The sequence below is a fragment of the Meleagris gallopavo genome, chromosome 1 (genome assembly GCF_905368555.1).
Source record: "Meleagris gallopavo chromosome 1, MGAL_WU_HG_1.1, whole genome shotgun sequence".
Taxonomy (NCBI): domain Eukaryota; kingdom Metazoa; phylum Chordata; class Aves; order Galliformes; family Phasianidae; genus Meleagris; species Meleagris gallopavo.
This window is the reverse complement of record NC_139404.1, coordinates 117,165,838-117,181,839: the sequence shown is the minus strand read 5'-3', so window position 1 is coordinate 117,181,839 and position 16,002 is coordinate 117,165,838. Positions and strand designations below refer to the sequence as shown.

General features: G+C 42.1%; 2 protein-coding genes and 1 long non-coding RNA gene across 10 annotated transcripts in view; 2 read left to right on the top strand and 1 right to left on the bottom strand.

Annotated features, from left to right (window-relative positions):
- The window catches only part of CNKSR2 (connector enhancer of kinase suppressor of Ras 2), a 206,467-nt gene extending 202,362 nt beyond the window's left edge, over positions 1-4,105 (top strand). For all 5 annotated transcript variants that reach the window (XM_085210940.1, XM_085210931.1, XM_085210919.1 and 2 more), the window contains one exon: positions 1,664-4,105. In XM_085210940.1, the coding sequence (XP_085067066.1) occupies positions 1,664-1,879 (216 nt within the window). In that variant the 3' untranslated portion in view covers positions 1,880-4,105. The remainder of the gene's footprint in view (positions 1-1,663) is intronic.
- On the bottom strand, positions 3,154-7,767 carry KLHL34 (kelch like family member 34). The gene has a single exon (XM_010725696.4). The coding sequence runs from the start codon at positions 7,058-7,060 to the stop codon at positions 5,276-5,278; it is 1,785 nt and encodes a 594-aa protein (XP_010723998.1). The 5' UTR covers positions 7,061-7,767; the 3' UTR covers positions 3,154-5,275.
- Positions 7,768-7,844: 77 nt separating this feature from the next.
- LOC146545586 (uncharacterized) lies at positions 7,845-14,830 on the top strand. Of its 4 annotated transcripts, none has more exons than XR_014880013.1 (4): positions 7,845-8,163; positions 8,265-8,389; positions 10,712-11,292; positions 11,474-14,830. It is a non-coding gene; the product is annotated as an uncharacterized LOC146545586 (long non-coding RNA). The 4 variants fall into 4 exon arrangements; XR_014880014.1 differs by having other exon boundaries at positions 7,848-8,163; positions 10,712-10,782; positions 10,972-14,830; XR_014880012.1 differs by having other exon boundaries at positions 7,850-8,163; positions 10,712-10,782.
- Positions 14,831-16,002: the final 1,172 nt, after the last annotated feature.

Genomic DNA, 16,002 nt, shown 5'->3' with positions numbered 1-16,002 from the left:
AATAATTGACAGTGCAATGCCAGCAAGTATCAAAGACAGATTATTGCTGTTTCTTGCATATGGCAACAGTGCAATATGGCGTGTGCCTGTTTTGCAGTGGCATCACGGTAACTCATTAATTGTTTTTAGCTCCATCCTAGCTCACCTCTACTATTGTACTGGTAGTAGTGTATATCAGGAGCTACTGCTGCTAGCTAATTGTTTCCCCTTTTTATCAATGCCATTGAGTTCTCCTTCCTCAATACGTTCACTTGCACTTCCCATTGGATTTGGTGTTCTGAACTCTCCTTTAATTCATTCAAATGATTAGTAATCTGTACAGCCCTCTAAATTGGTTCTAGCTCTTACCACCCATAGGCTACCTGTTCCATCAGCAATGGAAAGACACTTCTGCTCTCTATGTCCTGACTTAGCCACAGAACCATTCTCCTCAACAAGTATGAGCCACCTGACTGGAAGTGCTGGGTTATGTGTACAGATCACAATGTGCAAGAAGCACGTTATGGTTGTTCATGTAAATATATGGTGACTGAGAGGTTCCAAAGGTTCTCTTCCTCTTCCTCTGGTTAGCCTCAGCTGTATGATTGTTCCTGAAATTGAGAATTCTAGCATATAGCATTAATTAGCTACTGATTGTAAAGAATGAAAAATACCTTTAAACATACTACTTGTTGGTGACATCTCTGACCCTTCTGATAACTATTCCACCAAAGCTGACACTGCTGAACGCTTCCCTAAACATGCTCCCTAGACGGGTTCATCACATTTGTGGTATAAACATGGCATTTGTCTGTTAGAAATGAGGTCTACGAAATCCATCTGGCACGGAGGATAGAGGAGAAGTTGCTGGTGACCAGACCATGCCTTCGTGGAGGCGAAGTGCTGGAGCTTGCCTGTTACTTGTTCTTTCAGGCTCAAGACTGGTGCATCCATCTTCCACCGCTAATAAAAACAGTGAGCAGCTGTGTGTGTATCTGAGGCTTGCTCTGACCCGTGCTGGCTGCTTGTCATCTCTCAATAAACTAATCACCAGCCAGTGATTAGGATACAGCCACATCCCCTGCCTCCGTGACGAGTGGGGAGGCGCCAACAGCTGTGTTAGATTTTACCCGTTCCTGCATTCTGCTTGCCACCACTGTGGTAGGAGGAGGTAGCAGCCAGCCACCTCACAGCACGGTGAGGACATTACCAAGCTGAAGGCTCCTACCACAGGCATTTGCTCAGGTGCCCCCATGACAGGCCCTGTAAAAAAGGCTTAGCTCTGCTGGCGGGCAGGAGGCCATCTGTCTGCAACCCACGCACAAACGCGGTATTTCTCATGCTGATCAAGAAGAGCAAACAGATGGCGCTTGGCAGCATGAAACTGATCCTGAAAATTAAAGCAGCTAGTAGTAAACAGCGCAGGGCTTGTTTTTTGCAGGAGCTGAAAGAGGGATGAGAGGGGAGTAGGGAACATTGCTGAGGGCGTGGGACAAGGTGAGGAGTGTCCGGTCCTGCAGGGTGATGAGTGACATCAGGGGAAGAGGCTGCCACGTGTGAGTGGTATCACAGCAGTTGGTTGGCTGCCCTGTTTCCCAGACCTCTGTGGCATCCTTGCTCCCACCCTACCTGTCCTGTTTGCTCATTGCTCTCACTGACCCTACTTGTCTTTCTTCTCCCACAGGCCAGGGAAGGAGAAGTAGCCATTATAGACAAGGTTCTGGATAACCCAGGCTTGACATCTAGAGACTTTCAAGAATGGAAACAAATATACCTTGACATCTTTTTGGACATCTGTCACAACAGCACCCCGAGGGGCTCTGTTAATGGCTCATCTGAGGTCGACGCACTTCTAGCTTCCTTAGCACACACTCACTCCTACATTGAAACACATGTATAAGGGATCTTCTTCTACTCCATTTGCTACACTTCAGGCCTTTACATATGTGCATAAATTAGGTTTTATATCAATACGTGGAACTTCTAGAAAATTATCTTTTAATGTCACTCAGCCGTGTGATGTACACCTTCAGTGGTCAATGATACCATGTCTTTAATGAGGATTTGTGTGTTTTATACACTACCAATGCTCCACTTGTGTTTACTTTCTGTAAAAAGAACATGATCTTTAACTATTAGATAGAAGTATTTAAAAATGTTTTTGGAAGACTGTGGCCTTTACAGAGGAAGTTCCACAGGCTAAAGGTTTTGTTATTGAAGGTTACTTTTACAATGATATTTTTTATTATGTAATTCCAGTATTGTATTGCATTTTTGGAGTGCAGGTACTATTTTAGTGGCAGGGGAATAAAAGAAAAATTATATTTAATGAGAAACTCTAGGAGTTTTCTTACATAACAGGGAAAAAGTATAATGCAGTGACTGTGTTTCCATTTTGTTGAACACAAAAGGGCTAAAATCAGCCCACAATAATGACTAATGTGAATTTAAGTATTAAACATTTAGGTTTTATTTCCTTGTACTTTTTTAAAGCCTGTTGCTAAGGTTTGCCATCAGTGCAAAGAGATACTGGTCTGTATTCTAATTAAGACAAAATTATGTGTTACTTGTCTCTACTTAAAGCACATTTGGTTGATTCAATTTTTTAAACAAAAATTAGTCGTGGAACTGTCATTTATGCTGCTTTCATACTGAAGGGATCAGATTTTGCAAAAGAGAAAAAGTAGACTTTGAAAATCCTTGATAACTGCATTTCTATTGCCCAGAAAAGCAGCAGTGGAAAAGGTTCCCAACAAAATGCTCCCAACCTGAGAGGCTTTGAAAATTCCCACAATAGAAAAGGAGTGAAATTTGGCCATATTGTACTTGGGGGAAAAGTATGATAGGAACAGAGCTAAGCACAGAATCTGAGAAAACTGAGAGCTCGGAAAGTCTCTACTCTGCCTCTGAATGTCTCTGGTTTCTGCCGAGTTCACAAGCCAACAGAAGGGTTTTAAACTTTCCTGAGAGTTGAGATGTGCTGCAGAGTGCACAGTGAATATAAGCAGAAATATCTCCTTAGATTTAGGCACCTGTCTGGAATAGGGAAGCGAGAGGTAAAATATCATCTATTTACTCTTTATGGTCTTGTTCTCAAAAAGTGATCAGAGCATGACAAAGCATTTGTGCTGCTTTTCAGTGTTTTGCTGCATAAATTAGGACTTGAGACATAACTTAGTAATGCTCATGCAAGAGGGCACAGCCTCTTTTATTCTTTCTACCGTGAGTTGTACGTTTAGCCAACCTTTGCTTATTGCCTGTACAGCTCAGTGAATGTACTTCAAACTTCATGAGCTCTGGTATTTCCTGGCAGTTGTACCCATGACGAGATGAAGGAAAGAACAGTCAGATTTATTTATTTGTTCTCTCTCTTTCATTCTTTCTTGTTAGTTTATTTGCATTTATTCCTTTATTTTTCTCTCTTTCTTCCTCATTACTCTATTGCATTCAGATTGCAAATGTTTTGCAGATTTTGCACAATTGTACAGAAGAGTGGCCTTTCCGTAGCCCATTTTCAGCAATCCTATATATTCGAGTCAATATGGATCATATATTAACGACATTTGTATAGAATTCTGGATGCAGTGTAATATTTGTACCATTTAGAAGAATATTGTTTGTATAAACTGAACATTTATTTACTGCATGTACTGACTTGTATATTAAATTTGTGAGGTTTTTGTATATTTCTCTTAAAAAATGCTTGACTTGAAATGGGTTGTGCTATTGTTCCAAGCATTTAGATTCTCTTGCTACTGTTTTACTGGACCAAAAGTAAATACATTCATATAAAACCTCTTTATATCTGATGGATGTATATGCATATTGTGTAGTTGATTCCTTGTCAAAACCAAGGCAGTTCAGAAGATTTAGATCTGTTGCTATGCAACAGCTATTCTGCCTGCACTTTACATTAGTAAAGTCAGCTTGATTGCTTTAAAGGTGAAAATTAAACATTGCAGTTTTTTAAGCTAGTCTAGTGACAAAGAACATGTGTCCTATCCATTGTGCTGCCTTCTTTTAAGACTATTAAATGTTCTTCTATATATATTTTTATTGTATTAACTCTCAACCTAGGAAGGGAACACTGTAAAATGAAGTACAATAAATTTAGCTTTTAAATGAACATCTCTAATTTGAGTTTGAGTTTACTGTGTACAAAAACAGTGGCATCTGACCACTTTACCCACATTTTGCAGATCAGCGTGCCTTCAAGATCTTTGGCAATTGGGCAGTGTCTGCAAACTCAGCCAGCACGGACAAAAAGAAGTAGAAACATTGCCAGTTGGTTTATAGGCTGTAGGCAGACTCAGAATGAAGCCTGCTGAAAGCGTTCTGTTGTGTTCCTTTCCTTTGCACTCTTTGGTGAAAGTAAACCTGTTTGCTGGGTTCTCTCATGTTCGGTAATGAACAATTTTACCATTATGATCAGGTATGATAAAGCGATGTATGCTGTTGAGGTAAGTATCAGGGCATTAGGTACAGCAACTCCTGAAACACGTGTCATAGGGTCTTGCGGTACGTACATCAATTCAGCTCTGGCCATCTAAACTAACACAAGGCTTGGATATATGAGAAATGTACTGTACCAATAGTGTTTCTTCAGAATAATACAAAATAATCATCTGAAAGGCATGCTACAACAAAGGCTGATCAGAGAGAAATGGCTTCTATGAAACAAGCATTGTTTTAGCACATGGCCACAATTGCGGCTACATTTTTAAAAATCCACACTTTCTGTCCAGTAATTTCATGCTGTTTAGCTAAGGCACTCCTGCCTAGTATGTAGCATATTAAAATAATACCTTTCCTTGGCATTACTCTTATTAGTTCTTACAGCCATCAATTTTCTCGTCTTTATACATCTCACTTTCACTTTGCTTAGCCATACCATAGCAATTCTATAGCACTTACCAACTGGGAAAATTACCTCTGATTAAGAAAACAGAAAAAATGGATTATATTTTTTAACCTCAGAACAAATCTGACTTTCAACAACTCTTAATTGCTATCTAGGTATTACTCTTCAAAAAAAGTCAAGGATTATGATTCTAGCTCCTTTCCTCCACATGTGCTACTTGCTACATCTTTCCCCAGTGAGGTTGGCTTTCAGATCTACAAATTGCTGCACCTTTTCCCAGGTTGCAGCCAGTCTTCCTTGCCTGTTTCCACCCAGTGTGTTGCTTATCACCGCAGAACCTCAACTCTTTTACATCCAGTGCCATCACAATTTTCTTCTTCTCCAGAGTTGTCCCACTGGCTCATCTCCCAGGCTGTCATTCCACGATGCCTTGGCTCAGCAGTTCGGCAGCTTCTTTTTCAAGGTGTCGCTGCCCTGTTCCTCGTCCATCTCTGACAGCTGCAGCACCGCACACTGCAGCCCACACCAGGGCAGGGGGGCTTTGCAAATCTCCTCCCAGCTATCATTGTCAATGTCGTAGCCAACCACGTCTTGTGTGGGGACTTCCCGCGAGTCTTGCCATTTCTTTCCCCCAATGAGAAGAGCTGTTTCCTCTACTACCACCAGACCATAGCAAAATCGGTCATAGATCAGTGGCCTCAAACGAGTCCATTGGTTTTGATCAGGGTCATATCTTTCTATTTCAGAGAATGGTTCATATAAACCCAAAAATGTGAATATGGCTTCTCTGATTGTCGCCATTTGATGCCCAAACCGAGCAATGCTCATGGGGGCTTGTTTCATCCATTGCCCTTCAAGCGAGCTCAGAGAATATAAGTCCTTGCTTGTGCTGGCCGGTTCTGCATATTTGCCACCTGAGATGTATATAGTATTTTTGCAAGTGGCACTGGCATGACCATGTATCTTGCATGGCAATTCCCCGGCCTTCGTCCATCTGTCTCTACTGATGTTGTAGACTTCCACAGATGAATGCAGACACCCATTCTCACCCCGTCCACCAATGGCAAAAATATCGTTGCCTAAGACACAACAAGAAAATTGGCATCTCTTTTCCAACATGCCCGTGATTTGGGTCCATGTGTTAAACCTTGGATCGTAGCGATGCACCTTGTTTGTAACCGATAAGATCTTGTCGTTCGAGTCACTTGGAGTGTCACCTTCTACTTCTCCCCCCAAAACGTAGAGGAAGTTCCCTACCACACACACACTGTGGTTCTGCACCCCATCACACACCTGTGTGAGAGCTTTCCATTTATGGTTGTAAACATCAAAAGCCACCACTTCAGTGATGAGACCCTCACTTACTGTCCCTCCTCCCAGAAGAATGATCCGAGTTTTCTGGTTCCTCAGTGTGGTGGACTTATCCTGCAGGATTGGCTGTCTGAAAACCAATGTATGGTAGTTTATTGCTTTAATGATCAGGCATTTGATACTTGCAGTGAGGGGCACTTCTGACTGCGTGTAAATTCTCCTCAGGTCTTCTACCGGGATGAGACCATATCTTATGTGCTCCAAAAGGCTGCTTCCATGAATCAACCTGGATTTATCCTGCTTCAGCCACAGCAGCAGAAGATCCAACAGCCTAGTTTCCTTCACCATAGGGAGATCTGGTGATTCTACCACTGCTAGCAGAGTCCTGAAATTCAGCTCAAGCAATCCTGCCAAATCCAAGTCCAGCAGCTTCCAGAGATTGTTGACAATGTATTTTTCTGCTGCAGCTAGGGCGGCTGGCAGGTAGAACCTCCTGGCAACATTGGCAGAGAAGCAGCAGTTCTCCAAGGAGAGGTTGTTAACCAAGTACTGATTGCACAAGCCAATGGCATCAGTCACTTGCAAGTAGCTCGCAGCTTCCAAAGTCTCCTCCAGGCTTTCAAAGGAAAGAGGCAGCAAGGAAGTGTAAATGAAATCCAGGACGTGCTGGAGACCAGTGGGTGAGACAACCTGCAGCTGAATCACACTGGCTTTAGACTCCTGTGTGTAACTTTTGAACATGGCTCGGAAATAGTCACTGGAGCATGCCAACAAAGACTTGTGTGCAGGAAATTCATTTTCCTTCACTTTCAGCAAAATATCACATAGAAAGCCCTCTGATCTCAGGGTCTGGTAATGGGAGAGCACCGTGGTGCAGTGCGCTTTGCAGTAGGACAGGAAGTAGCTCATTGTAGGTAATGCAATGCTTTCTGCTTGACTAAGTTACTAAAGTAAAAATGCAATTAGACAGTGAAACAGATGCCTTAATCAACAGCCATTTGTATGAATGCCCACCGGACCTCCAGCTGCTAGAGAAAAGCCCAACCAAAAAAAAAAACCACAGTCTCTCGCCTGGCATAGGGAAAGAATTAATAGATTTGTAGCGAATTCAATGCATTCCTTTATAGAAAAAACTGCTGATTGTCATAACAGCTGTAATAAGATGCTTACTTTTCTCGCCTCCGTTGCTTGTGTAGAGATGAATGAATGGTCCATGGCTGTGCTGAGCACTTGCCTGACTGGCCATCAGGTGACAGATGAGGGAGCTAGATGACAATCCCAACAAGTGGCACTTTGTGTCTGCTCAGCCGTCGAACTCGGCCTTCTTTGCTCCTCAGGCAACTCAAGTAATAGATCCTCTCTGCCTGCCAGCGCATGGCTTGAGGCAGAAGCAGATGTTTTATCCTCTCTTGGGTATGTTTCAGACTCCGATAAGTTCAGACCACACCGCACCTGGGACAGCAGCCCCTTTCTGTCCTCTTTTCACACTCTCTCAGCTGAAGATCAGGTCAGCACCCGGGGATTACTTCGTGAAGGTTTCCTAAGACAATAAATCTCTGCCTGGGAGGCGCTGAGACAACCAAAATATCTCGGTTGGTCACTGGGCCAATCCAACCCAGTGCATATCTGGGCCCCGCGGCTCACATGACTCAGGCAAGGCTCACAGCTACCAGAATAGCTGTGGGTGCCCGCCCCCCTCCCCCGCCAGGATCCAACTGCCATGGGCTGGACCTGGGGAGGGCTGCAGCCCTCAGGAGGCCCACGGCCCAACAGCTGGCCCCGGGCACCCAGAAGGGAAGCACAAGGGCAATGGATCTGCACGCTGGGGCCAAAATAGAGCCCTGCTTCTGCCGGAGTGGCTGGAGGGCTGGGTACTGGCTGGGAGCAGAGCCCATGCAAGGGCTTTCTCATTTTCAGCTTGTCCCAATTAAAAGCACGTACAGGGATTATCTCTGATTTTCACTTGGGCCTTCCAGGATCTAATTTCTACCAGGAATAGTAGCTCTGGACAGGTTATACATGCTGATTTCTTACAGCTTTCCTTTCGTTTTCTGTTTGTTTGTATCTCTGGTGGAGGTGTGCAGGAATCTCCCTCTGACACTTTTCTTTCCAGGTCGAATGCCCTCAGGATTTGCAAAGTGACAGGGTAGGTGAATGCCAGCATTTTGCTGCCAGCAGACTTGAGGTAGAGGAGGATCCCACAGGACTGATAAATTTCACTTACTGCTGAAGCCAAAGGTAAAGTCTTTTTACTGCACTTGTTAAAATATTTATTTATGTGTTTTAGTGAAGTTTATCAAGAGGTGTAATCAAGGGGTGTTTGGGATCTAACTGAATCCCAGCACAGACCATGTATACCACGCTGCTCCTCTAGGGAACACAAGCTGTCTTGGCAAGAGGCTGATACCTGCTCATGCTCTGCTCTGTATGTGGGGGAGGATTCCAAAAATGTCATTCTTCATTGCTGCGCACTTCTGTACATGTATCTCCTGCTTGAACCCACTTTCCATCATTGCATTAGAGACCATTAATCAGGATGATGTTAATAAAATCATCCTCCCTGGTAGCAGAATGACATGTGTAGACACTAGATATGATGCAGGAAAGGGACGCTTTCTCTCTTTCTCAATGGGTTTGCCTGCATCCCTGTCAGCATCACTCTGAATACTTTCAGATGTTGCTACCAAAGCTACGTAGCTGAGGCCAAGCTTCATTTTGCAGCTTTACCTGGTTTGCACATAGCATAGGCCGGGTGCCTTTGCTACCCATTTAGCAGTCATTCACCAGGTGCAACACAGAGCTGACCAAATTGGTTTTGCATCACAGGTGCAATGCAAATCCTGCACAAAGGTGTTCAGGTGCCAGCTGATGGTAGGGCACTGCCAAGGGGGCCAGCATGGATTTAACTGGGCCTGATTTAACACCCATGCCAGATAAGCAGCTCTTGTAATGGTATGAAGATTGGTTATGCAGTTTGCTCTTATACCTCCTCCATCTTCATGGCAAGCTGCTAATGGAAACAGTAAGAATCATGATCTACATAAAGCTGTTTATTTGCCTGGAAATTTATTCTTGTTTCTTTTCAGTTATAAAAAGACAAACCCTTTCCAATCCCTTGCTCTGGAATGATAAAAAAAAAGATTCTCAGTGACAAAATGAGGTTTCTCCTTGCTTCATTTTTTGGCAGTTAGCTTAGTCTAACTTGGGAGCCCTCCTTTAATCAACAGACAAATTATCTGCAGGCAGCTGCTCAGATCTCCAGCACCTTTTGAGAAATTTTTAATATCCATTAGTGAGAGAGCAGACAGTGACTAAATAGCAGTGAATCTGAGAAAGCAACCTAGTACTAGGTGGGACATAGTCAAACCATTATCTTACTTTTCACATGCATAATTTGGGGGATCAGATCTAATTTTTGACTCACAAGATGTTGCTTAAAATTAGGGAAACATTAGTGTTTAAGTGATGTATCATTTGCTGAAAATAGATAATACATTTGTACTCATGAGCATCGATTAGGCTTTAAATTAGGTTTAGATTTCAGATTTAGAGTATATTCTCTGTTTAAATCATTGCTATTGTGCAGTAGATAGTCTGGAATAAAGAATATTCTGGGGATGCACTGCAAAAAAATGTTGGCTTCCACTCTTTTTTTTCTTCATATGAAAGACTGGAAAATGTTCTGAATTGCAGTGCTGTATTCCATTTAATCTTACAAGTAGGCCATCAGTTAGTAAACACTTCAATTACCATTGTAAATGTTCCCAATTATTTTTTGAGTAAAGGTTATATAAAGAGTTGTACAAGTAAAATTAGTATCATTAGTAACAAGTGGCTTGCTGCAAAATATTCATTACAAAAATCTACAGTGGAGAATTTCCAAGCTACATTTCGTACCAGAAAGAAATCAGTGCAATCCTGAGTACAGCACAACAAAAGGTTCAGCTGTTTAACAACGTACTGCATCAACATGTACAGCAAAAGTGAGCCAAATGACTAATGGCATACGATGCTGTAGAATATAGGCTTTCCAGAAACTACTGCTGAGAAAGATTATATTGATTTAAGTTGTCCTGTAAAAATCACTGGGCTGGAGTTTGTACTTCATCCTCGAATAATCATACACAATATTATTTGGTTCATCCCATCTATTTAAACGCAAGGATGTTTGGACTGGGAAAGTGTTCTGTAGAAACAAAGGAGAAATTTCCTTGCAGCTAAAAGCAATGTATGGTGAGATGGTGTCTACATATGAAAGCACGGGAGAAAGTCTGACATCTTGGGTATAGGGTCAAGAGTCAGAACAGGGATTCCAGCAAAAACTCACTGCATGAAGATGTCTGCTAAGCCATGGTTGCGTGGCAGTTTTCTGTGGAAGAAGAGGGAAAAAGGGAGAAATGCTGTTGGCACGCTTGAATTCAGGGATGCAGTGCCCAAAGGCGCTGGGCTAGCACTAACTACACTGATGTGAAAAAGTCAAAGTGCATCAAATGGTAAAAGGCATATGAAATAAAAGCCTTTAGATCAGCTGTATCTCATTTGTTTCTTTTCTCTTTGCAGGTTCCTTTTCACTTGCCTCCAACAAAGACAGAGGCAGATATGGCTCCTATTGCTCTGCTGCTATATTAGAGGTGAGCTTCCATGGGGAATTAAAAAAAAAAAAAAAAAAAAAAAAGAGTTGGGAAAGTTTTTAACCTGGGCTGTTGCCTCTGAGCATCTGCAGTGGGATGAGTCAGACAACGCAGCTGCAGAATAATGAATGTGATCGGTTTTTTTTCAACCAGCTCACTTCAGAGCTGCTGTGCTAATGGTCTTTGCAGTGCTTCACAATGGAGGGCAGTTTTTACCTGCTGCCTGGAGTCTGTTTGCTTGATGTTTTGCATCCAGCCCTCACTGTTCCCTTTGAGGAGGCAGCAGTGCCTGTACTGCAGCTGGCTAAGGGAGACCTGAAGTTCCTTTCCCAAGGATTCCCCTGCTCTGCATCTGCTCAAAGACTGTGATGGCCGCTGTGCAGTGAGGACAAGTGTGGATCTCATGGAACTGGGTTCCCAAACATTATATACCTGGTACTTGGGCAAAATAGGGATCTTCTGACTGTGTGACCAGTAAGGGCTGGACAAGTGACTTCTGCTTATAGCTTGGTATGTCCAGTCTATTTTGATGTGATTTCTGCATGCCTAGAGATACATGCGCTGAGTACAAAATCATTATAACTGTGAACCCTCACCTCAGGTCTAAGAAAATGATGAGAAAATGGGGGCTGGCTCCCCATACTGTCCTGATGCATTTACTTGTGATTAAGACTGGCATTTATTTTTATAGGGACAGAAATGCAAGGAAAACTAACACTGCTTCGGGACCACAGAGAAGGAAACAGCCTTCACAGCATTTGCTGCAGAGCTCTCTCTGAAATAAAGATGCTTTTGACACAAGTAGGCTCTTCCACCCTCTTCCATTCCCTAATTCACATTTGAGCAAATGCTTTTTGTTGCTTAGCAAAGTAAAGATTGCAGCATAATCACCTTCTGTTAACACTGTTGGTTTATGAGATAATGAGAGCCTGATGTCCACACTCAGTTGATCACTAAAAGTGTTCCTAGAATGTCTATCCACTTCATTGTTATCATTAGCATCAGCAGCATATTACTTGGTGACTCCAGATTCGGTTGCCTCCACAGTCTACAAGTCAGGCTTTACCACTGGAACAGAAGGGACTGGAGCTGTACCTGTAATCCTATTTTATTTGCTCATAAACACTTGTGTTTGTTTCTTACCCACTTGAGAGGTAGGTAAGAGACATCACCCAAGCAAGCCCTTAAACTGGATGAAGTGCAGCTGGAATTAATTGCATATGCTGTAGGATGGACAATGAATGGCAAACCAGCAAAGTCTATACAGGGCTTTTTTTGTCTCAATGACATTTGACTGAATAAAGTCATCCTGGTATGTGACAAAGGCATTGATGGGATGAGTTTTATTCACCCTTCTAATCCTAATGAACAATTGAGGGGTGCATGACCTGCAAGTCTCACTGATCGTTTGTGAGGCTGAGGCCAGAGCCAGTCCATAGAAGTAAAAGGTGCAAGTGGTTTTACTCAACAGACAGGGAGACATAAACACTCTCTAAATTCAACGCCTGGAAGAAATTTATGGATTGACTATAGGAACTGATCTGCATAAATCAAGTTTTCTTCTCTTGGCCACCACAGTGGAAATGGCCTCAGACACCTCCCTGCTTCCTCTGGTAAGCATACTGGCGCATGCATATGAGCTGGGGATAGTGGAGAGCCAACACCCTTATCTCCAAGACACTTACTAAGAATTAACATAAATGAGCTCATTTTTATTAGTTTTTACTTCAGAATTTTTGTGGCAGAAACAATGCAAATATTAGCTTCCTCATAGCAGCAGTAGTGCAAGGATTTCTCTGGCCAGAGGAGAAAAAATAAAACAACAAACAAATAATAAAATAAACATTCTACTTAAACTAGCTAGAAAAGCTGAAGAGATGCTTTTCATCTCTCTTGTTTAACTTCTCAAAGGGAGTTGTAAGGGAACTGTTATGTCATGGCCTGAACTGATGATTGAGCACCTGGTGAAGGTGGTGGCTGGCCCAGGAAGCACAGGTGCAAGCAAATCACCTATGCTTCCCAGGTGAGCAGAACAGGTGGACCCTGGGCACATCCCTCCCTGGGCTCATTTAAGGGCTAGCCACCAAAAGGAGAGTGTCTTCTGTATGAAGGCTGCTTCCTGAGGGATGTTTTATGGCCAGAGACCCTAACAGCAGTCAGGTTGATCAACCTTTTCCTGTATGCGATTGTTGGTATTCCTAATGATTCTTTGCCCGGTACTGTGAAGAACTTATCAAAAGCAGTTTCACTGATTCTATGGGCCAACAGGAGTGAATATGGCCTATGTTCTAAGTTCCAGTAGCATGCACCTGGCACAACAATATATCACCATTTTCTTGGTGCAGTGGGAGAGTTGTCAGGAGAGCTCTGGGTATTGTCTGAGGTAGGAAAGTCATTGGTGTACATATGATCGTCACCAATAAATGAACAAAAAACAACAACAAAAAAAGAAACTGTAGACTGTTTAAAAAAAAAAAAAAGCTTAGGGAAGATAGACCTATGAAAGTCACTAAGAGGGCGATATAAAGCTCAAAAACTTCTGAGCAAAGCCACCTTTTCAACACTGCAAAAATTTTTTTTGTCATTTGGTCTCACAAGTGGCTTACTTCATAAGGACGTTGAGTGTCTCTCAGTAGAAGCATGGGAAGTACCTAACATAAGAAGCTAGTATCCCTTGGATGAGCTGCCCCAACCTTTCTCAAGTACCAAGCACCCAAGGTAAGTACTTTCTGTCTTATGTAGAGTGGGTTGGTTGGAGATTCCTTCTTACTTGGACCAGTAAAACTGCTCTTGGAGTGAAGAAATATTGCTCTTTGGAGATGGTGGTTAAAGGATGTTCTTCAGGAGGCTACCATGTTCCTTCAAAAGAATCCAGAGTTCTCATATGCACAAAAGCTAGTCTAGCTATGCATCCGCCTCCTTTCCCATACCTAGAGGCAGTGCTGATACAAAAACCCCTTATTCTGATACTGGTTGTGTCAAAGGGGAAGATGGAGATGAAAGGTGAAGTTACATGAGAAAGACAGTCTAACAGAAATACTATACTACACCACTGATTTGATATCATATCTTCTTCAAATTCTTTAGCCTGGCAGGTCAACACATTACTAGTACTTTTGAGGTAGTGTAGTGACAGGAGTATGGTTGTTTATGTCAACAGTGACCATCTTGGCAGAGTAAGACCATGACTTTCCTACCTTTTGGAATCTTCTAGCCTTCTTCTCTGTATGAGCTAACAAGCAAGTTATTGTAGAGAAAGTTTCCTTAATTTGAACTATGGAAATGACAAACCTGATTAGAGGAGACCTGATTTATACAACATAAGTAGGTTTATATATGCAGAGGAGTAGATAATCTCAGTATTTACACTTCAATTTAGCTCATGGTAATATATGTGCCTGCGGCCCTGGCATTAAAAAAAAAAAAAAAAGTCAAAATTAATATCGTAGTTTCAGAAACTAGGCATGAGGCACACTTCCAAGGCATCACTATGCAGAGAGCTGCTTTGCATTGCTGTTATACAGCTTTATTACACTAACTGAACCGAAGTTTTTCAAAAGGAAGATTGCATTAAGTATTTTCTCTCATACTTCTTGCCATCAGGAAAAGGAACCCTAAAATTATTGCCAGGGTTGGGTTCTCAAGTTTAGAAGATACTTTAATGTGGCTGTGCTCACTTAGTTGTGATATCCACCAGCTGTTTAATAAGCAAACAAACTGTATACTCTGGTACTTTTACTACTTGTGGCTATGATTAAGAGGCTATAAGTGGAATAATAAAATAAGTGATCATCACTGAAGTCACCTGTCCTTTTTTTTTTTTCCCCGGGTGACTCTATTTGCCTTTGACTAAAGGATGTTTTAAAAGTCTGACAGATTTTATGCAAGGCACTATATTTTTGCAATTTTCTCATGGTGAGATTTGTCATCTAATAATTATTTTCCAATTCAAAATTAGAGTTGTAGGGAAGTAGAGGTTGGTTTTGATTCCCTTGAAACCAATAGGGATTTTGCCATGAACTCTGGTACAGCAGAAACACAGTGTTCTTGTCACGGAGAAGTATCTGTCCTACCTTAGTTTTTCAATCTTGTACACCAGCTTTCTCACCTGATATGAGAACATGTTATCTCCCAATGGTCCTACTGGAATAAAGATTGTATTAACGATCAAGCCCTTTACAGCTAAGCCCGTCATCTGCTATAAAAGAGTCGTTGATGAGTTTCTACATAGAGCACGTGATTTTGCTTGTGTTAACTCTTAATATGTAGGCATTGCATCAGCTGCCTGCAAGGGCAGACTGCCCTAGTGAGTGTGCTGTGCAGCAGAGCAGAGATAATCCCCAGTCAGACATTCCCAAACTGAAGCCTGCACTGTATCTCTGGGGAGCAGTCCTCAACACAGACCAGCACTGTGTGTGTGCTTGCAGTCCCTACCACTGATAATACTTGTGTTACTGTGGAAGCAGATGGGCTTATAGGTTTGCTTCTCACTACTTTTGATTATTAAAAAAAAAAAAAAAAAAAAAGTTTTGTATTTCTTTGTTTCTTTTTTTGTTTGTTTGTTTGTTTGTTTTTGGTGTGGTGGTGTTGTTTTTGCTGTTAGGCAGATAGGAGTTTCTCCTGTTCTTGTCCATATTTTCAGAGAAGTTACTGGAAGAAAATATGGCATTTATACAGTATGAATTACTGAATGTTACCACAATCTCCAGAAAACAAATACTACTGGGTACTTACATTTCTATAGGCTGTTTGTGATTCCCCATGCATTAAAACTCTCAGCTGCAGAGATGAATAAAAAGGCATTGCTAAGCCATTAAGGAACAAAAGTGTTTAGGGAATTTTCAAAGGCAGAAAGAGCACTCAGAGGACTCACGATTCCTTTAGGCAGTTAAACAGTCCTGATGGCCATTCCCATTCATGACAATGTCCTTTCCAGTTACTGAAATACCGTGATTCTTTTATCAAGGTGACACCACAGTGTCTGTCTTGGTTCAGGACAGCGCTGTGAGTGATAGATGCTTTAGAAACATTCAGAAAATGCTGGCAACTGCCCTCCCGTGAACCCACTGTTGTAAATCATTGCTGTCAAGAAATACGGTTGCTCTTAATTGTTTGGGTTTCTCTTAGAAACAAATATTTACAGCTTCTGGTTCACACGGTCTTCTAAAGGTCACAGATTCTAGCTCCAAGAGAAGACAAATTGTTCAACCTTAAACTATT